Genomic DNA, 22161 nt, shown 5'->3' with positions numbered 1-22161 from the left:
TAAATCAAACTTCTCCCCCCCAAAAAAAACGTTTTATTATTTTTCACAAACACAATAAAGGACATTTATGAGAAAAACAGAATTCGAGGAAAAACATCAAACAGACATCAGTGCTCTTAGGAGAGAAATTCTTATTTTTTTGGTCTGCCTGGTGTGACTTTAGTCTGGATTTTTTTTTTTTGTATTTTCATTCAAAAACATGTTGATAAGTTTGTTGACAAATTTCATTCTTGTTGTTTTTATAAAATTACACCTAAAACTTTCATTGTATGTTGTAAAAACAGTTTGTTAAACATTTTCGGGGTTTTCAGAGCAAAATGAATCACAAATTTACAGAGAGAATTTTCTTCTTTTGCATGATTTTACGTCGAGTGTGTGAATATAACAAGAAAAAAATGACATAATGAAGGTAGTGTCACATGGGAGAGGATGTACTGATTAAAATGAAAGGAGGAAGTCTTTCAAATTAATAAAACAGAAGATTCAAATATAGACAAAGACTGATTTTAGACTCTAGGTTTCAAAGGGGTTAAAAATAGACGTAAATTTACAATTTTGCGTGTGATTTCATATTATGATGATTTGCAGATAAAAAGTGGCTGGTAATAACAAAAAAAAGGCGATTAATTTTTTCCAGATTTGCGGATAATTTCTTAATTTTTTTTAAATCGATTCCTGGCCCTAGTTTTTTCATGAAGAGAGTTATTCTGTCAGACATCATTAATAGAAACGACTTTTGCTTCACTTTTGAGTTATTGATTGATTCTTCTTGTAAATAAATGTGTTTACCTTTTTATGGAGACAATCTGTTTGTGTTTTTGTTTCTTCTTTAATTTACCCTTATGTTAGGCCCCACCCCTAGACAAATTAGGGTGTACCGGATGAGGCATTACATTAAAGCAGACCTCCACCTGAACTCTTCGTTATACCAGTAAAAGTAGCCAGATATAATATTTTTGTGATTTTTTTAGGAGGAGGAAACACTTTCCAAATATTTCCTACAGCTACTGACAAGAGCAAAAACCTAGAAAATTCCTCTGAGAAGACAAAAAACTTTCCGAGAACTTCCAGACAGCCTTTCTCCAACACTTTGTCTCTGCACTCAAGTGCTCATAATCACTTCTCATCACTCTTCAGCTCACCTCTGCCATCAGGCCACCAGGCCTCATTGATCCTCTAATAACCTGATGAGGAGATAATTACACCATCTGTAAGTTTCCCGACGGCGCTATCGACGGGCCGTTCTGCGCGGCTCGCCCACACTCAATTCACTTTCCTTCAAACATTGCAAACGCAGAAATTGCAGGTCAATAGGGTTTGGGTTGTGTTTGAAATGCATCATGGAAATGGAAAGATTATGCAGATGCAGTCTGCAACATTGCAGAGTTTGTGTTTTCTTTCTTTTAGGGAGGGCCAGACTGAGCCAACTCCTCTCAAGTTTTTACAGAGTCGCAGGCTACAGAGCCTCCGTCAGTGCGTCCAAATCGGCATTTTCGCCCAATCTAATGCTAGGTTCACAAGCGGAGCGTAATGTGCGCAGAATCCACTCTCTCCTGCAATTCACACCAGACGCTCATTTTTCTGAGATGTTGCTAGAACTTTTTTTTGTTTTTGCCATGAGCAAATGAATAAACTAAAAATATTACCCCATGTTTCTGCTAAGAGGAACTGCTCTCTGCCTCTTTCTTGTTGTTTTGTTACACCCAAACCCAGCCCCGCTCTGGACTACGCTGATCCGTGTGTGTTGTGATGTTCATTTTCATCTCTACAGTCTGTTTAGATACAAAAACATGATCACATTTGTCAATCACAGGGTTTCATTGTGAAGAAATTGGTTGTATTTTGAAAATAAACCAGATTTTCTCGTGTATCTTGATGTAACTTCCTGCCAGAATTGACGTGGATCACTCATGGCTCACGCACAAAATAGAACAGACGCCGAAACGATCCGCTGCACGCCGCAAGCCTTCCGTCATAGGTAAACGGGCGCCGAATGGAAGCGGCCTCCTTTCCAGTAACTTCGCGACACTTCCGCGTCCAGCGTGAACCAGACATAAATCTCCTGTTCCTGAATAAAAAACACCTCGTGTCCAAAACAGTTTCAGTTCTACAGAGCTGAGCTTTAAGAAACCAATAAAACCCAAACATGTTAATTGTAGAACAAATGTCATGAGAATGGATTTTGAGGACTTCTCTCTAAAAATGTTCATCATTGATGTAAAAAGTGTGAACTAAATTATAAAGAAAAAACAGCTTCTTATGTGACACAGAGGCAAAAGCAAGAACTGAAAAGTTTTTAGCAGCAGATTTTGAAGGCAAACACTAATGCAGCAAAAGAAACGTGTTTCTTGAACAGAAGTGCAGCAAACATGCAGCCTGCAGCACAGACCCTGATCAGAATGAAGCTACACACTGAAGGCGGGTTAGCGTTCCTGGTTGCACACACTTAGGGTCATATTTACTGTTGTGGTCTGAGTCAGAACATGTTGTACATTTCATAGACCTCATCGTTCCCTGGAAGAACTCAATAGAAGCAGCTTATGAAAGGAAAAAATGTAAATGTTAAGAGTGCATGTAGAGTTGGGGTCTGCCCAGTGGAGGTTAGCAGTAGGGGGTCGTGGTCAGTTTGGTTTCAGCTAAAAGAGCGAAGCCCTCCAGATTACAGGGAGGGGCATGGTATGGAATATTATGTAATGTTTGTTCACACCAGGCTCAGAAATGTGCATTGAAGTAACCACTTCTCACGCCCAAGTGTTGCTACGCAAGTTAAGTCCGTTTTTGGGCTCTACGTACAAAACACAACCAAAATAGAGCTGTAAAACAAAGGGCCTGTGCCGCTTTGACATTTCAAACCAAGCCTCTTCCAATTGTGAGTACGCGCGCTAGCATCAGGTTGCCCTTTAGCGTATTCTTATCAAACATTGCATGCCTGGTATGTATATACCAAGGGTCTGTGACCTCCAGATCCACATGTGTCTCTTTTATCTCTACATGGTGGCTCCTTGGTCAAACATAAAATAAATCATGGAGACTGCTGATCCAGACATGTCGACCGTCAGAGTCAGCAGCTCCTCTAACCAAATCTACCTAAAGAAAACAAATAAACAAAGCCCACAAACTAAGACTACCAAGATCCAACCCCAAACTAAAATAACTAAACCCAACAGTGTAAGACTGCTGAGGACAAAGAGAGGAAAAAGAGAAATAAAAGAAAATAAAATAGCAATAAATAATATGGTCCTTGCAGTCAGTAGACTGCTGCTGCGGGCCATAATTATTTAAAGTAAGGATTACTTAATTGGCATTTATTTCATTTCGATTAGCTAAATATATAAATTGATGGCTGAGATGCACATAGATGATAAACTATGTATTATTTTACATCACTGTTCACCTGAAGTTCACCTGAATCACGGCACTAGCATGTAGAAGGTAGCAGGTGCTGTTTAGCTGTCCGTCTTTCTGCAGCACGAAGAGCTTAACATTAAAAAGAAAGAAAAACCTCTGACCTTTTTCTGTTGAAATACCTTTAGAGGTTGTTGTTTGTGTTGGGACAAACCAACAGAGACACCTGCTGTCAGTTTGAAGTGTTTTTAAAAGAGTTATTGATCCTGGAAGTCTGAATCTGTGATCATCTAGCTAGCTTGACTGAATTGTTTATGTTAGCCTTCTGCTTGAGCTGCTGCCGTTTTCTGCTGCGTTTTCTGGTGATGACATTTTGTGATCTTTTCATGACAAGCAGACTTCTAGTGGAGTATTTATCTGGAATAATAAGATTGCAATATAAAGCTCTGATCATAATGACAATAAATGAAATATCCGATACTGATCGGACAACGGAGCCCAATTTCGATCGAGTCATCAACCACGTGATCGGGCCTGATTTCTGATCACGTGATCGGGCCCGTTTTCCCATCCCGTGTCCGGATTGGGACATCCCTAAAAAAACCTGCAAGAAAAAATGTGCGTGAAGATTTTCTCTGGACTGGCTCACCGCGTGGTCTACGACTCTGATATTTCCTGCAGGCTACCTGCGTGTTCAGGACAGATTTGCTCATTTTTCACTTGCAGACAGCTCGTTTCCATTTCAGTCGTGACAAAAGCTTTTAGTGTACAGTTTAATGCAGTCATGATAAATGTAGCTGCACATTATACTCACAGAAAAACAAAGAAAGGAAGAGGAGAATGATGAACAGGTCAGAGAGTCTTGAGCTCATCTGTCAAAGCACATGTTGATGTTGTTAAGCGTCTGCTGGGCTGCGGAGCGTCACGCCAACAGGCTGTGTTTAGAGGGAACGGATACGAGTAAACAACCAATGCTTTGAGTGCTTTGACAGGCGTGTTTTGTTCTAGGCTGTGGATTGTGTTTTAGTGTGTGTTTAAGTGGCAAATGTGAAGATTTTATGTCATAAGAATCAGTGAAGGGTTTAAGTATTTAGCAGTTTATGAATATTGAAGCTGCTTGGTCATCAGGTAATCCCATTTTAGTGGATTACAGAGCTGCTGTGAGGAACCAGCAGCTGCTGGACGGGTCACAGATCTAGTGCTGACCCAATGTGAGGTTCAAAGCTTTGGATCAGATTCAGGAGAAATCTGAACAGTACCCAAACTTTTGTCTTCTTTGACGGACTGAAAATGAAAACTGCAGCAGAAATGTTGGATCTTCTATAGAGGACTGATTCTGCAGTATGGCAGGGTTGTCAGAGGAGCAATATCAAGATGAGAAATATTACATGTTTGCACAAAGAGTGGGATTATTTAACCAAAAGGTAAAATCTAATCTTCTTGAGGTAGATGTCAAATCTGTGTGCATAACAGATGAGGGAACGTTGTTTCTTAAAGCTAAGAAGGTCGTCAAATATTACCCTAGAATTTGTATGCAGGCGTTGCTGAGACAGTAAATACTGTAATTTATTATATCTGTACAACTAAAATTGTACTTTCTGGGATGTATGATGAAAACAAAATGAATGACTGATTTCTTAAATAGAAAAGTTAGATTTCTTGAGTTAACCTTTTATTCTCTTACAGCAGGGGTGTAAACTCAATCACACAGGGGACCAAATCCAAAACACATTTTAGGTCACGGGTTGAGCAGGATAAACATTTATTGAACACTCTAAACTAAATTTTTAAATCTAACTTTTTAACATAATTGTGAACTAGATATATAGGATTACCCACAATAATGCTAATGTGAATGCTGTAAGATGGATTTGAAGATGCTAGTGCTGATAGCTGATAGTCAGCTAAAATATTAGCTAAATGCCAAGTTAACCTAAGTAACCTAAGTTAGCACAAACAGCTAGCATGTAGCTGAAAAAAAAAACTAGACTTGAAAATACCTAAAAAAAACTCTAAAAAAGCCTAAATTAGCCAAAACAGCTGGCATGTAGCTGAAATATTACCTAAACTCCAAAATAGAATAAAAAATTGTAGTAAATGCCAAAATAGTCCAAAAATCTAGCAGAATGCAATTTTTTAAAGCTTTAAAACTGTAACTTTTTAACATAATTCTAAAATATAAAAAGCAGGAATATTATTCCAGAATAAATTAACTTAAACCTTAAATAACTTTCAATATTTTACTCTCCATTAAAATATATTTTTTCAAAATTATACAAGTTAGAAATAAGTGCAAGATAACATCAGGTCATTAATAACAATAAAATAAAATGATCTGGAGGGCCGGATCCGGCCCCCGGGCCTTGACTTTGACACATGTCTTACAGACTACAAAATTTAATCTAAACATGTTTAGATTGTCTGATTTTTTTTTCTAATTTAAGTACTTTCATCTTCTGTCCCACAATCATAAATTAAACAGTCAAATTAACGTGTGAAAATGGACAGTATAATCAAATGATTAACTGATGGAAACACTGGTAAACTGACTGTAAATGTTTGAGACAGTAAAGTAGGTTATGATCTGACAAGCTCCGAGTCAGCCTGAGGACTTCCAGCACACAAACATCAAGCCGACTGGAAAAGGCTGAACTGATCCTCTCATCCTGACATCTCTCTCGTCTGCATTTTATCATAAACAGCTGGTTCTGATCTATCAGGGTCCATCGGATTACACGGGTTTGATAACGCAGCAGACAGAAACATAAAAGCCACTTTTCAGTCAATCAGGATGTCTTCATAAATGTCATGTAGTCCCTAAATTGACCTAAATTTCTGAAAAATGTGTAGTAAAATTGCTTAATCAGTAATACATGCCAACTTTGCAAAAAATATTTAGTGTGTTGCTTAAATATGAGCTCCAAATTAGCCCCAAAAAACCTTGGCTAATATGCTAAATTAGCCAAAAAAGTTAGCACATTTCTTAAATACTAGCTAAACTCCAAATTAGCCTAAAATTCCTCAGTGAACTAAATTAGTCAAAAAATTACCCTGTTGCTGAAATTGAAGCTAAACTCTAATTTAGCCTGAAAAACCTCAGTAGATAACAAATTAGCCAAAAACGTTAGAATGTTGCGAAAATAAAAGTAAACTCTAAATTAGCCTAAAAAAACCTCAGGAGGTGAAAAATTTGCCAAAAACATTAGCATGTTGTTTTACTCCAAATTAGCTAAAAAAAAAAAAAAAAAAAACTTACAATTTTCTGAATTAGCCAAAAAGGCTAGCACAATTCCTAAATACTAGCTAAACTCCAAAATAACCTAAAATTCTTTAGTAAACTAAATTAGTCAAAAATGTTAGCATGTTGCTAAACACACTCAGCAGAGTCTAGTCGCCTAGTGTAACATTCAACGCAGAGCCTGTTCTCTTTGAGCAGAGTAAGAACAGTCAAACAGCAGACGCATCCAGCTGCAGTCAGAGCAGAAAATAAACTCCAGACAAGAGCAGGTTCATGGAGTCTGACTGAGAGTCTAGAATAAAACTTCACTGACATGAACTTTTCAAGATCAAGGCTGATCTGTGATAGTAGTCTGATGTCAAGATGTATAAAATTGTTCAAGTCCAAAAGCATGTTATCCAAAAACATGACGTCAGGAGTCAGCAGGTGACACATCTACCAGGTCTAAAGTGAAAAAAAAATGTCCACATCTAAACAAAACTAATTGTCACAGAGAAAGAAAAGGGAAATTCATATTTTAACAAACAGACCAAAATAAAATAGATGTGAAGTAATTAAAAAATAAATGTTCTTTGTAATTCTTAGTTTTTATTTTTGTCAGTATCATTTCTCTGTCTTAAAAAAATCAGAAACTAGTAAAACTACTAAACTAAAAAAAAAAAAAAACTTTATTTAAAAAAATGGCAAATCTTAAATTGTTTTTTTAATCAGTTCTAAGAAATAAACATTGCAGATTCCTCAAAAAAGTACAAAAAAGTGAATCTGTTGCCTCTCCGTGCTGCTTTGAGATGAAGATGGAACAGAAAACCTAAATGCAGTGAGCAGCAACATGTCTTCACTTAGCAGCAGAGCTGCTGGCTTTCATTTGGTACCAAAGAACTAATCTAATTTGACCTAATTGGGATGTGAACAAACTTTTTTCACTGCAGGGTGGAACAAAAGTAAATCCACTGGATTTTGTTTGTCCTGCATGTGTGTGATGCTGACTCTGTTTGCTGTTTGTGACATCTTACTTCAAACATGACAGCAGAGTCATGCCTGTCCTCTGGTGGACCCCTCACTGCCCCACATGAAGGAGGACTGATTGTTAAACTTTTCCTTTGCACTCCAAACTGTGGGCGTGCACGTGCGTGCTTGCATGTGTTTGTGCGAGGAGGACTGCACCCGAAGAGGCTGCCGCAGTACTCCAATGATGAGCGCGTCATGTCAGAGTCCGTCTGTCTGTAAAGCAAACCAGCTTGTGGCCAAACGTCTCTAATTTCCAATCAGCGAGAGCTCATTTCAGCTCCTAATTCAATTCATTTCACCAAACAAAGAAAAAACAAATTTTGTCTTTTCTTCATAAACTGAGTCAATGAAAGAGGAAAACAAAGTTCCTCTAAGATCTGCAGAAAACATGTTTGAGTGGAATTTATTTAACAGAAAACTGGAAGAGCCACAAAGAAAACGAAGAGAAAAGGAAGAAGAGTCACGAAAAATAACTCGTTTGAGTTATTTTTTGAAAGAACTGATGAAAAAACATGAACCAAAAACATTCAACATTAATGAAAAGTTTGATAGACCTTACTTCTCTTCTAGAGGTGGAACAAAATATCGGTATGGAGAACTATTGCGATATTTCAACTCATGAACGATTATCGCTCCTTTCTTTCCCTGAATCGATTCTAAAAAATAATACCACAAAGGTCCACCAGGGGGCGCTTCGTGTGAGCACGACAGTGAAATGTAACGCCTGGTTCACACTGGACGCGGAAGCGCCACGGAATGGAGGCCGCTTCACTTTGGCGCCCTCGTTAACAATGGTGTGGTTCACGCCAGAACTGGAGCGTCCTCTGCGGAAGCCTCATGCTGTGCAGCGGACCGTTTCAGCGTCGGGTCTATTTTGTGTGTGACCAATCCTGGCAGGAAGTAACATCAATAAAACACCACAACTGACAAATGCGACGATGTTTGTGTATCTAAAAAGATTATAGAGATGAAAACAAACATAAAATCCCAACACACAAAAACAAACAGACACACACCTCCACAAATGTATGTAATTACTGTAAAGACACATTAGCATTCACTGTTGGAAATGCCGTTAAATGAACATATTGTGTTTTAAATTGTTCTAAAAGAAGGTTTTGAAGAGAATAAAAATTTATATTATTTTTAGAAATAGTTATATATCATAGATTACCAAGATAATATATTGATTATTGCAATGTTTGCCATATTGAGATACCATCGGTATCGTGAGTCATGTATCGGGAATCGTATTGTGAATAACCCTGAGATTCCCGCCCTATTCTCCACTGTAAGACTTGAAACATCCCATCAGTTTGGTAAAAACAGTAAATGGCATCCTTATTTAACACTTTAATACCTTCTTAGAAGGTAACGGTAAGAGTCCCGTTAACTCACACAGCACTGCCAAACGCTGGCACCAACCTATAACCACCAGGAGCAATGTGGGGTTTAATGTCTTGCTCAAGGACACTTGGACACACGGGCGGACAGGATGAGAACAGAATCTTCTGATCAGAGATCAACTTCTCAACCTCAGCACCACGGCCATAAGTAATACCAAAAGTAAACACTTGAGCTATTTTCCATTTAAGCAATAATTATTACTATCACTAACATCAGACAGAATAATGTGATTACATATTTACAGACATGGATAAAATCATTGGTTCCACCCTGTCAAAGAATAAACATGCAATGGTCACAGAAGTCACATCAAACTGAGGAAAGTAATAATCAACGTGTGTGGAAAATCCACCGTAAAAATCCAATATTATTGTTCAGCAAAATACCAAAACAATCAAACTAATGAGAATGTCCTGGACTAAACTGATGGTACTTTCCGTTTGATTTAATGAACATAAAGAATTTTTCTGTTTAATAGAGTTATTTAGATTTTCCTCTCATATGAATCGATACGCATCTCCATACAAGGTCCATGAATTGCTACAAGAAAGATTCAGCTAACTTGTGTCGAAACAAAAGTCCAGTTCTTTTGCCTTAATGGATACAATCTAGATATTTATTATCCATTTGATTTTTAAAACTAAACATGAAATGGCCTTTAACACAGAAAATATTTTTTAAAATAATTTTAATTAACAAAAACCAAATGTCTAGAAGACATAACAGCTTCAAACATTCTAACCTGAGTTTTGTTTATTGCGGTTACCAACAAAGTTTGACAAAAACTGACCATTTACTTCCTGATTGATTTTATACTTTTTTACCAACATAAAACATATCTATGGTTTGAAACCGATACTGCTGTAACTCCCAGTGCTAGATGGATTTTTCCATCTTTACCTGTTTCTTTTACATCCTTAATTTTTACTGTATGTCGGAGGAGCCAACCAACCAGCATGTCTATCCTTTTTTTAATGAGCTCTATGGAGTGATTTTTGTGCCACCATATTTCAAGCAAAAGTCACAGTTTTTAGATCAAAATTTTCAAAATTGCAAAAAAAAAATCATAATTTGCAAATAAAAATACGTAATATTTGCTTTCAAAAACTTTTTTTTGCTTTCGAAAAATATTTTTGCGTATGCAAACTTTTTTTTTTACTTTGATCTCAAATCTGTAACTTTTGCTTGAAATATGGTGGCACAAAAATCCTGATGTCAGAAAGAAAACAGTTTGGAGACAAAACCCTCCTGGTCCTGTTCCAGCTGGATTATTTGCATTGGAAAATGAACCAGATAGTGAAATGATATTGGTGAAAAAAAAATAAATATGAAAGGATTTCTGAATGTGAAAAGTGACAATCGAAGCGTGCTCCAGAGAAAGCTACAGGTCTTGGAAGAAAGGGAAATCTTCTCGTTGTAGATTAGAAAAAGTCCGTATTATATATAAAGTTGTGTTGCTGGTGTTTGTTGAAGGTGTTCAGAATCTGCCCTTGACCTTTATGTCTGCACTTTTCTGTGCTCCTGTTTGATCCTCTTCTGCAGTTAAAGTATTGTAGCTACAAAGATGCATGTTTTAAACTTTGACATTGACTTGAAACCAGAATTCATCTAAAAAGGATATAGCACAAACCCCAGAAAGGCATAAATCTGCACATCTTATAAGATGCTTCTGATTATTTAAAGACAAATGATCAGAGGCAGTTTATCAAGCCCACAGCTGGTTCCTGCTGTCATTACTGCAGGTCTAGAATTTCCATAAAAAAGTGAAGAAAATTCATTCTGTTTTCCCCTGTCTGGAGTGAAGCAGCTGAAGAGACAGACTGAAAATGCTGCTGATGTAAATAAAGAAAAAAAAACATCAGTGAGGTAAAACCAAAGACCAACATAGAAGGAGGTCTTTGTGTTGTGAATTACTGGCCATGTTTACTGTGAGAAACAAAAAAAATCTATAACATCTGTAACATCACTGCAAAACAACCACAGCCAGGTCGGGCTCTTTCAGCTTCCTGCACTCCAGCACTTTCAAAATAAAAATAGCATGAAAGCTTCGGGATTGCAGGTACAAAGTGTGTCAGAGTAGACGTGCACACAGACTTGAGGCCATTGAATTATTTTAATCCGATCATATCGCAAATGAAAATAGCAGGAAGTAAACCAATTAAGGTAAAATCTGGATGGAAACATCTCATCCAGTTGAAAGACCAGCAGTTAGCACATCAACTCATAAGGAGGACGTTTCTAACTTCTTTGTCTGTGACATTTCAATCCTTGTTTTCAAATTTATGGAAAAAAAATGAAAAAATGTTGGCGTTTGGCACCAAAAAAGTAAAATGTTCAAAACTTTTTGCTATTCTAAAATAAACTTAAATCTTTTAAGATTTAAATATTCTGTTTTTTAGGTTTGAAAACGTTTCGATGTCTATATTTAACACCATAAGATGGCGCTTTAAACGAGCTAGATTAGTCTTTTTGACGCACAGTTTGTATGTGATAAAACTGCTTGTCACACATTTTTCCAATATTATAGAATAAACTAAACGGACATTTTCTGACTGTAATTATCACAGTTCTCACAGTCAGTGAATGCACCGCGACTGAAGTTACCACCCTCATTGATTTTGATTGGTCCTATGTATTAGCCCCGCCCCAACGCACCACAATGGGGCCAAAAGTTTTGAAACGGAAATTTTCAAATTAGAAAACAAATAAAAAGAGCTGAAAAAAAAGATTTGAAACTGAAAAAAGTTTTTAAATTGAAATTTTGAGTTTTGAAACCTTAAAAAATGAACATTTGAAGATGAAAATAATTACGTTTATTTTAGAATAGCAAAAAGTTTTGAACAAGCTTTTGGCCAAACACCAGTATTTTTTTTTTTTTAATTTGGGTTTCAAATAATATTGACCCCAAAATAGCTCCACACAAATGACTTTCAAAGAGGCCACTTGAAACACTTAAACTGACGCCATCAGTTCAGAAGTAGGAATTTCAGTAGAAAGAAAGCGAACGGGGAAGCGCACAGACCGCCGTGTTTCCTCACAGTTTTCGTCCTGGGCGATGCACTGCAGCGGGATGCCAAAGAAGGAGGTGTAGGAGTCATTGTACCAAACCAGCAGCTCCGTTCCTCTGGGAATGTCCACACACGCTCTGTAGAAGATGCAGGACCTGCAACACAAACGGGCCACAGTCAGATACAAAACCACACTGCTCCTTCAGAAGATCCTGAAGAGAATTCTGGATGATTCAGGTGTGAACTCAGAGTTGAGTCCACTTTGGTTCAGATGAAGCATCTTTTTATTTTGTTTTTCTGTGTGTGTGTGTGTTTTTTTAAGCAAAACACCAAATCTGACAAGCAGGAGTCGAGCAGGAAACAGGACATTGGATCTTCCCATCAGCCTCAGATCTGATCAGCTTCATTCACATCAAAACTACAAACATTTCCCAGGTTTAGTTGTTTTCAAACATTTCATGCAGATTTGAGCTGTTTTTAAGCCTAAAATTCCTTCTATCCAGTCGTCCAGATCATTTTATTTTATTGTTATTGATGGCCCGATGTTATCTTGTGCTTATTTATACTTGTATCATTTTGAGTTGTATAGCTCCTCTGTAGCATGCTAGCGAGCTCAACTGTATTCAGCTAGCAAGCTCTGTTGTATCATGCTAGCAAGCTTCTCTGTATATGCTAGCGAGTTCCGTTGTATCAAGCTAGCATGGTCTGTCATTGCGAGCTAGCAAGTTCCTCTGTAGCGAGCTAGCGTGCTCCGTCGTAGCGAGCTTACCAGCTGAGTGTCCACTTAACCTAGTGTGGGCCAACACAGGAGGGGCCACCACAGAAACTGCGGTCAAACCCAATCAGGGCCCACATTTTCTGCCCACTTTTAAACCATGTGGGGCCTTCTTGGCCTTGCTGGCTGGCTGGTACCACTCCCCGCTGCAGTCACAGCCAGATTTTCACCTCCCCATCAAACCCCTGAATGCTGAGCATTAAGGACATAAACTCGGGGATAGATTTAGGATTTGAACTTATGACTGACCAATTTCAGGGGAAAAACTTTACCAAAAATTGCTGGAGAGTTTTGCTTTGACTTTCAGCTGTCCAGCAGGAGGATTGTGTTCAGACAGCTACATTTTTGCTTTACAGTATTTAAAGAATCCTTTAAAAGTCATAAAAGTGGTTTTCTTTAAGCATAAGCGAAGATGGATGAATTCAGACTGATTGTGTTTCAGAGCTCTGTGGAACGCCTCGATCAGTGCTGAGAGCTCTGCTTCTGTGTTTGAGCGCCACGTGGGGGCAGATATGCAAGAACCTCTCTATTCTCGCACTTTCTTTTTAGAAGTGACTCTAAACCCTGAACAGCTAAACAGAATTCATAAAACAGAATAAAATGAATGACGGACTTCTTGTTTTTCCACTTGGATAACATTTGACTCCATGATGTAAAAAGGTTGTTTTCTTGGAAAAACCTCCTTTAAAAAAGTAAAAAACACTTTTAATGATATAGAGAATACAAACACACAGAGTACAGCAGCACAACAGGAACCTAAACTCAGATACAAAACATGATATCAAATCTAAATACCATAAAACAATCAGGAAGAGGATTAAAACCGGTTCCCTGTCATGACACCTGAACAAAGCTATCACTCAAAACCTGATAAGGTATTAAAGGTTATCTTTTTAAAACATTTTTACCTTCAATCTTGATCAAGAGCGACTAAACAAGAATGTCACGTAACATCTCTCTTTGAAAATGTAAATGTTTCAGAATGTTTTTAGAACCGATCTGTACACTGAATGATCCCCCAGCAGCAGCTCAGGAATTCAAACCGAGCGATCTTGAGTTGAACGGGGCTTAGAATTTGTATAGCAAAAATCGTACCTGAAATTGTACCTGCTTATCAGAAACCAGCAACATCCAGTCCTCTACATTCTTACTTAAAATTAGAAAAAAAAATCCCCCCTTCAACCTGAAACTGAAAGCACCACCTGAAAAACATCTAGATGAGGCTGATTGAGCTGTGGGAGGGGCTGAGTCACCAGCTGTACCCTTTGTTACAAAAAGAAACACGAGCTTCACATCAGATCCTCAATAACGCCAGAAACAAGTGCTGTTTACTGAGGCAGTTTCCTTGATTAAAAAACAAAAGATGATATAAATGATTATATTTAGATCTCATCCCTGTTAAGGCACTGACGTCAAATGAACTGACATGATGATTTCCTGTTTAGAACCTGAACTCATTCAGGGCAGCCACGATTAGTCGACTAATCTTAGACTTAGACTTTGCTTTAATAAGGTGACCTGCAGTAACCTGCCAACAAGGTAAAACTCAACCTGTTCTTTAAGAAGCAGCTGGAAAACACCAGGGAAAAGTTAAGCTTTAGAAACAGAACTACACATTTTTAATACATTTTTAAAAGTCACAAAAAAGACTATCAGTAAAAAAGAAATTATCAACTAAAAATAAACTTTTTCCCAAATGAAACAAACTCACACAAAAGGTCAGGAATGATAAAGTTGATAAAAATCAGTGCTGAGCAGCTGGATCCAAAGTTTAAGTTGGTTTTATTTCCTTTTAGAAGTTTTTACATCATTTAAAACAAAGCATTAAAGAATATGTGTCAAAATCAAGGCCCGGGGGCCGGATACGGCCCTCCGGGTAATTCAATGTGGCCCTACGGATCAGATCTGCTAGCATTTTAGACTATTTTGGCATTTGCTAAGGTATTTGGGTATTTTGAAGTTTAGCAAGTATTTCAGCTACATGCTAGCTGTTTTGGCTAATTTGGGCCTTTTTTACAAAAAAGTTTTTTAGGCTAATTTGGCATTTAGCTAATATCTTAGCTGGATATCAGCTTCAGCGTTTTTTTTGAGCTATTAAATTCAGTGATTTTCAGCGGCCAAATTCAGCTTACAGCCTTCACACTAGCATTCACACAGGTAATGCTATATAACTAGTTCATAATTATGTTAAAAAGGTAAGGTTTTAAAGTTTTAAAAATGTAGTTTTAGAGTGTTCAGTAAATGTTTATCCTGTTTGGCCCTTGACCTAAGGTGTGTTTTTTTCCCTGTGTGATTGAGTTTGACACTCCTACATTAAAGACTAACACTTCAAAAGCATGAAAAAGCAAAAAGACGGACAGGAATCTTCTAAGCTGGAATCCTAAAACACAAAGCAGAAGACTCCAAAGCAGATCTCTGAGTGTTGGTTTTACGAAAAAGAACCTTTCAAAGCGCAGACTCGAGACGCAGCAAACAAATGTGGTCATCCAGTCTCCACTTTGTCTGAAACAGAACTGAAAGATCTAAGATCTGCAGTTTATCTCCTTTTGTCAAATGATCGTGTTTTGAAGGAATCTGAAAGATTCTTGGGGTTCCTGAGATGCTGATTGATAATGACATAAAGCCGCTCTGAAGGGGAGTAAAATGAGAAATCAAACGTTCGTTTCAGGTAAATGTTCATAAATGTTTTATTCTTTTTTGATCGTAAACATGACATCAGGCAAACTGACTCCCTCCAAACAAGAGCTGCCATGTATTGATGGAGCTCACCAGCTCCTGCCTGATTCCAATCTGCCCATAGAAACGCCACAAGACAACAGACATCCTGCATGACCCCACACCAGCATCTGCTCGAGTGTCCGGGTCCACGATTCCACGTTCTTCATGTCAAATGAGCATAAAACATGCCGAGAATGCCAGTGCATAGATTAAAGCTCATTTTCCTCATTCCTGAATACCGAGCGACTTCCTGCTTCTGCTGATATAAGCCTGGTGGGACGAGGTGATTTAGGATTAGAGGACAGTCTGAGCCGGTGAGTCCTGCATGAAGCCAGGAGACAGCAGCATCCAAACTCTGAGTGACTCTGACTCCTGTTTGCTCCTCAGGTGAGAAGGAGCTGCAGATGTTCATTTGGTGACACGGTATGTTTTACATTTACAAATTTAATATCAGAGTCTCTGTTACTGTAGTGCATGGATTTATAAAAAAAAAAAGCTAAATGGATAGAAGCAAACAAACCATTATTTCCAGATTAATCACATTCTGCTCTACCTGAATCTTTTCATGCATGCTGTATGATGTGCATCTAATAATTATCTATATTTGTTTATATTTGTCCATATATTTAACAAATATTAATTAAACAAATGCACATAAGCCTTCCGCTCTCTTTGGGGTCCAGTTGACTCCAACCACATATTGATATGTGATTCCTTCCATGACAAAGGTGGACAGGATTTTATGTCTGTCATGGACATTAGTGAAACTCAAAAATCAAAGATAAAAAAAAGTTCAGCGCACTGTCTTGGGGGGTCCAGATGGACCCATTTTTAATGTAAACAAACTAAGGAGAGTGGAAGGGTTAAAGGAGTTTACTTTATAAGCAGAAGTCAGGCGTAACAACATTTCAAATATGATGCAATCTCCCATATAAAAGAAATATCAATATATAAATATATATACCTATAATATATATAAATATATATAATATAAATAAATCAATATATTAGTGGAAACACGTTCAAAACAGCCTGTAAAAACAAACAGAAATGCAATTAAATGCAGCAAAATTAAAAAGCTAAAAATAATATTAAAAAGGTAAAAGGTTAAACCTAGAAGAGAGAAACTAGAAAATGTTTTTTTTTCATTATTGATGTTATCATGCAGGTGAAACTCGATTTAGAGATGAAATGAAAACAATCACAGAACGATCGTGCCTTTAATACCTACTGAGGATAAATGACAGATGACCTTATCCAACTTTATCAAGGTTTTGGGGAATAAAGCAGAGTTTGCAGATCATTCCACCAAAATTATCATGTAGTTCACGTGTCAAAGTCAAGGCCCGGGATAATTCTATCCGGCCCTCCAGATCATTTTATTTTATTGTTATTAATGGTCTGATGTTATCTTGTGCTTATTTCTAATTTGTATAATTTTGAAAAAATATATTTTTATGGAGAGTAAAATATTGAAAGTTATTTAAGGTTTAAGTTGATTTATTCTGAAATAATATTCCTGCCTTTCCATTATTCATAACTATGTTAAAAAGTTACAGTTTTAAAGTTTTAAAATTGGCATTCTGCTAGATTTTTGGACTATTTTGGTGTTTACTAAGATTTTTTTAGGCTATTTTGGGGTTTAGCTAATATTGACATAATAGCTGCTTTGGCTTATTTTAGGCTTATGTTTTAGTTTTTTGGGCTATTTTGAAGTTAAGCTATCTTTTCAGCTACATGCTAGCTGTTTTGGCCAAACTCCATTTTCTTGCTTGTTTTTTAGGCTAGTTTGGCATTTAGCTAATATTTTAGCTGGCTATCAGCTTCAGCATCTTCAGCGGTCAAATTCAGCGTATAGCATTCACACTAGCATTATCACATGTAATGCTATGTATATATATCATTCATAAATATGTTGAAAATTAATTCATTTTAAAGTGTTCAATAAATGTTCATCCTGTTCAGCCCGCGACCTAAGGTGTGTTTTGGATTTTAGCCTCTTGTACGATTAACTTTGACACCCCTGATGTAGTTGATAGAAAAAAAAATTCCAAATTAAAAAGATATTTGTATTTGGAAAATGATGGCAACAAATGATTTGTCATGGATAAATAATTAAAAAAATTGGTATTTTTGAAAATGTGTTGAATTTCTCCAAACGTAGCAAAAATAGATGACTAATAGATGAATAAATGGAGCTTAAAGAGATGATAAAAGAGATGAACTATGGAATTTAGAGAGTGATAAAGATAAACATGATGTTAACAATGACACAGAGAGCAGCACGTCTGCATAACTGGAATCTCTGTAATCTCACAGAACAAATGATTTAAATCTGTATGCTAACAATAATGACCAGCGCAGTGACATCTCTGCTCTGCAAAGTTTGTGCACGCACTTCAGAATATGTTGAATCATAAAAGCAAACAAATGTTTCAGAAAAGATTTTAACGTCAGATCGAACCAAAAAGCTAAACTCTTCAGGTAAAGGGATTTTAGTGCATAAAAAAGTTTTGTTTATGTTCAGTCTGGATCTATGTTTCATTCCTAATACAGAATTTATGTATTATATTGTCTTCATATTACCTTCAGGTTCATTCTAAAATTAAACAAGTTACATGTTTTGTTTGATATTATTGTCTAGCAAAAGGTCAAACACAGAAATGTAATAACATTTCCCTAATTTTTTGTTTAAAATAAAGTCAATCTTCCTCTATCAAGGTGGGTATTTTATTGTTAATTCCTAGCAGCTCAAACAAAAAGAACTTGACCTCTTAGGTTTCATCAAGCTTTCCTAATGAACACCAACTGTTTCTGATAGCACTGAAAAATCAGACGTTTCCAGTGAAATCACATACAGCTTTACTTTGCTCATGATTGGTTTGTGGGTGAAAAGATCCCGATTCTATAGTCAGATGACCACGGACATGAAATATTTCACCTTTAGCTCAGAAAAGCCCAAACCAGAAAGTACAGGTAACAAGACCAGGACCACACAGGTTAAACCTAAAAACCTGCAGACGGGACAGAAGAGGGACTAAAACCTTTCCCCTCATTTAAATGATGGACTTTCTTCATTCCAGAGGGGGAAACTGAAGCGTGGCGTAATGTCAGTCTTTATCAGATGACAGTTGAACTTCCACCTCAACTTATCTGGCTTTAGTGACTAAATCTTTCATTATCTGAGCTGCTGATTAAAATCTATCAGATCTGGTGTCTGACCTAACCTGCTCCACCACATCGTTTCTAAAGAAACCAAAACAAAAGAGCCAAGACAGAAGAGAAACCAGATGTTTGCAAAGCAAACATCTCCTGTAAGCTCAATTGCAAATTGGGTTCATTTTTCTGCTAATATCAAAACAATATCAAGTTTACTTCCAATGACCACAGCTGAGCCGGTCTGATCCTGTCTGATCTCAAACGATAAGTGGGCCTGGTTCTGATTCAGATAGGAAACTGCTATGGACTACCATTGCAACTACATGGGGGCTTGTGGTTCCATGTACTGGTGTCTTGACCCTTCAACACAGGGGATGTTGTTGGCGACATCAAAACAAGAAAGGCTCTTTGACACACCGTAACTCTTCGACTGTTTACGGGATCACCATGGAACAACTGATTCTGACACGAAGAGAAGCGGCTTTGCATACATATGCAGCACATTGCAAACGTAAAAGGTTATATAACGCTTCAAAGCTGCTTTTAAGGTACGTTGATCGCATAAACCAGGGGTGTCAAACTTAATCCCACAAGGGGCCAAAATCCAAAACACATCTTCGGTCGCGGGTCGAACAGGATAAACATTTATTGAACACTAAAACTACATTTTTAAAACTTTAGAACTGTAGTTTTTAAAATATAATTATGAACTAGATATATAGCATTACCTGTGATAATGCTAGTGTGAAAGCTGTAAGCGGAATTTGGCTGCTGAAGAAGCTAGTGCTGATAGTTGAAAATGCAATGAAATTGATTGCTAAAAAACGCTAAAGGTGACAGCCAGCTAAAATATTAGCTAAATGCCAAATAGGCCTAAAAAGCTAAAAAAAAAAAAAATGTTGTCCAAAAAACTAGCAGAATGCCCATTTTAATAACTTTAAAACCGTAACTTTTTAGGATAATTATGAATAATAAAAGGCAGGAATTTTATTCCAGAATAAATCAACTTAAACATTAAAAAACTTTCAATATTTTACTCTTCATAAAAATATATTTTGTCAAAATTATACAAGTTAGAAAGGGGCGCAAGATAACATCAGGTCATTAATAATAATAAAATAAAATGATCTGGAGGGCCGGATAGAATTACCCGGCCTAGACTTTGGCACGTGGCATAAACTTTTTACTACTTTAAAGTGTTTTATATCCTCACAAAGCCGCTTCTCTCTGAATCAAAATGCGCTGGAATTACACCAGTTTCATAAATGGTTGAAGAGTTACGGTTGTGCAAAGAATGTGAACAATGGAACTAAAACTACGTGGATGAAGGGTTACATTTAGAGGGTCGGGTTGGAAAATACTGTCTAAAATTGGAGACAAATCCTAAAAGCAATTTACTGTCAGATTTGTTGTGGTGACCCCCGAAGACAGAAACCAAAAGAAGAAAGAGGAACAGACTCTTGATGGTTGTTCCTTCAGCTGCAGACTCCTTTTTCAACACACTCAGTAAAATGCTTACATATTCCACGACTTTGCACTCTGAAATACCGTGTATAATATACACCAAACACGCTTTTTGCGTGCATATGATATGCAATGGTAGAGGATGGGTTGCGCCGGCGTACAATATACATGACTTTTTAGGTTTCGTTTTGATCACGTGGTCAGAAATCCTCCGGCTCTTTTCTAAATGACGTCGTTCCTGGTTAAGGTTAGGATTACGGTTATGTTAGGGTTAGAGAAGCAAATTGTTCGTTTGTGGGGCTGTCTGTGATGCTCACGCCTCCACCAGGGGACGTGTCAAACGTGGAAAACACATTTTAACACGTTTAGGACCGCGCGTATTTAATGCACGCAAAAACCGGTTTTGGCGTATATTATACACGGTATTTCCCAAATCGTGGAATATGTACGCATTTTACTGAGACTGAACTGCCTCTTTAAATAGTCGTTTAATTGAAGTCGTAGAAGAAAGTGTCTTCAAGGACGTAAATAAAAATGAACTATCAACTTTAGGAAAAGGAAATCCTTCAACTTCAGGTGTAAAAACATGCAGCAAAGTGTGCTCGGCTTCATCAGATTCTTCATCAGATACACACACTTATTACTTAACCGGGTTTATAATATAGTCTTAACTCTTCCACTTCTGCTCATGGCGATTCCTTTCAGGGCCATTGTGGCTCAAAGTACAGCATAGACTCAAACTGACAATTCCTCCTCTGATCATAGTACCTCCATGATCATGTGATCAGCACACAATTACTGCCTTGTAATTGTGAAAGTTCACTTTCAACGTTGTGTGACTGTATTGCAAATTTATTTCAATGAAGTCATACTTGTGTTTCCATTAGTCCATCAGGGATCGACACATCTGTGCCACAGCTACAGCGATCAGCCGCTACCACAGGACGCCATGGCAGCAGCTGGACCTTTAGCACACGGTGAGTCTGATCAACAGTAGCAGACGTGCACTTGCTGTTCTTCACAGCAAAAGTCAAAACATTTATTTTAATAAATATGTTTCTTTTCGAAAGCTGTCTTACCCCATATAATTTGGTTTAAACTTTATTTGTATACTAAACTTTTTGTTGGACTTATCACAATATTATCTAGAATTTTGCCTAACTTTATCTTTTACCATCAATGCTAAAATCTGGACACCAACTTCAACGTTGCCTAACTTTTAGGGAGTGATAGGTAAATAAACACTAGAAAATAATCCATAAGCACTCCTGCTTATAAGCTGTACTAGCGTTTTTGAAAGCAATTAAGGTCTTGACTGAACACCTTATATTGCAGAAAGTATTGTACACCAGGGGTGCCCACACTTTTTCAGCTTGCGACCTGCTTTTGAGATGACAAGCTACAAGCTACACACACACATATATATATATATATATATATATAAAACACTATATATATATCTATATATATATATATATACACTATATATACGTATATACACTATATATATATATATATATATATATATATATATATATATATATATATATATTCGTATATATATATATATATATATATATATATACAGTGAAATTCTAATATTTATGTGTTTAAATTGGCAGACTCATAAAAGCAGATTTTCAAGTGAATTGGACAATTACTTATAATTATATAGATAAATCTATGTGAAAGTCTCTGGTTACAACATGGTAACAGTTGTGCTCATTTTTGCCTTGAACAGTTTGTTAAATGCTTGTTTTTCTAGTTGTCATGTAGCGCTGGCAACTAAAAACGTTGCGTGTGCATAGTGTTTTGAGTCTTTTTGACTGACTGACCACGGGCAGATCACGGTTTGGAGACTGACACTAAACATTCACATTCTGAAGGTGAGGAGCAAGGAAAACTCCACATCTTGCGCTCAGGTTTTTTTTTTTCTTGTTTGAATCTTTTTGAGACAAGCATTTACTATTAGCAGCAGAATCAAGCAGGTATCCCAAAGAGCTAAGGCGCTAGGGATCCCTGCCACCCGCTCAGGCTTT

The 22161-nt window shown here is 37.1% G+C and overlaps 2 protein-coding genes across 4 annotated transcripts in view; one reads left to right on the top strand and one right to left on the bottom strand.

Annotated features, from left to right (window-relative positions):
- Window positions 1-22161, bottom strand: part of prdm6 (PR domain containing 6) — a 70550-nt gene that overhangs the window by 42049 nt on the left and 6340 nt on the right. For both annotated transcript variants that reach the window (XM_036213756.1, XM_036213757.1), the window contains exon 2: window positions 12037-12161. In XM_036213756.1, coding sequence (XP_036069649.1) covers window positions 12037-12161 — 125 coding nt within the window. The remainder of the gene's footprint in view (window positions 1-12036; window positions 12162-22161) is intronic.
- The window catches only part of LOC118599190 (GTPase IMAP family member 8-like), an 11478-nt gene continuing 5010 nt past the window's right edge, over window positions 15694-22161 (top strand). The window contains exons 1-2 of one of the 2 annotated variants that reach the window (XM_036213751.1): window positions 15694-15886; window positions 21010-21099. In XM_036213751.1, coding sequence (XP_036069644.1) covers window positions 21072-21099 — 28 coding nt within the window. In that variant the 5' untranslated portion in view covers window positions 15694-15886; window positions 21010-21071. Of the gene's footprint in view, window positions 15923-21009; window positions 21100-22161 lie in introns of both variants that reach the window. The other variant, XM_036213752.1, reaches the window with a different exon arrangement.

The sequence above is a fragment of the Oryzias melastigma genome, linkage group LG9 (genome assembly GCF_002922805.2).
Source record: "Oryzias melastigma strain HK-1 linkage group LG9, ASM292280v2, whole genome shotgun sequence".
Lineage (NCBI taxonomy): Eukaryota > Metazoa > Chordata > Actinopteri > Beloniformes > Adrianichthyidae > Oryzias > Oryzias melastigma.
Note: the sequence above shows the minus strand (reverse complement) of the source record. Positions and strands in the feature narration are given on the sequence as shown.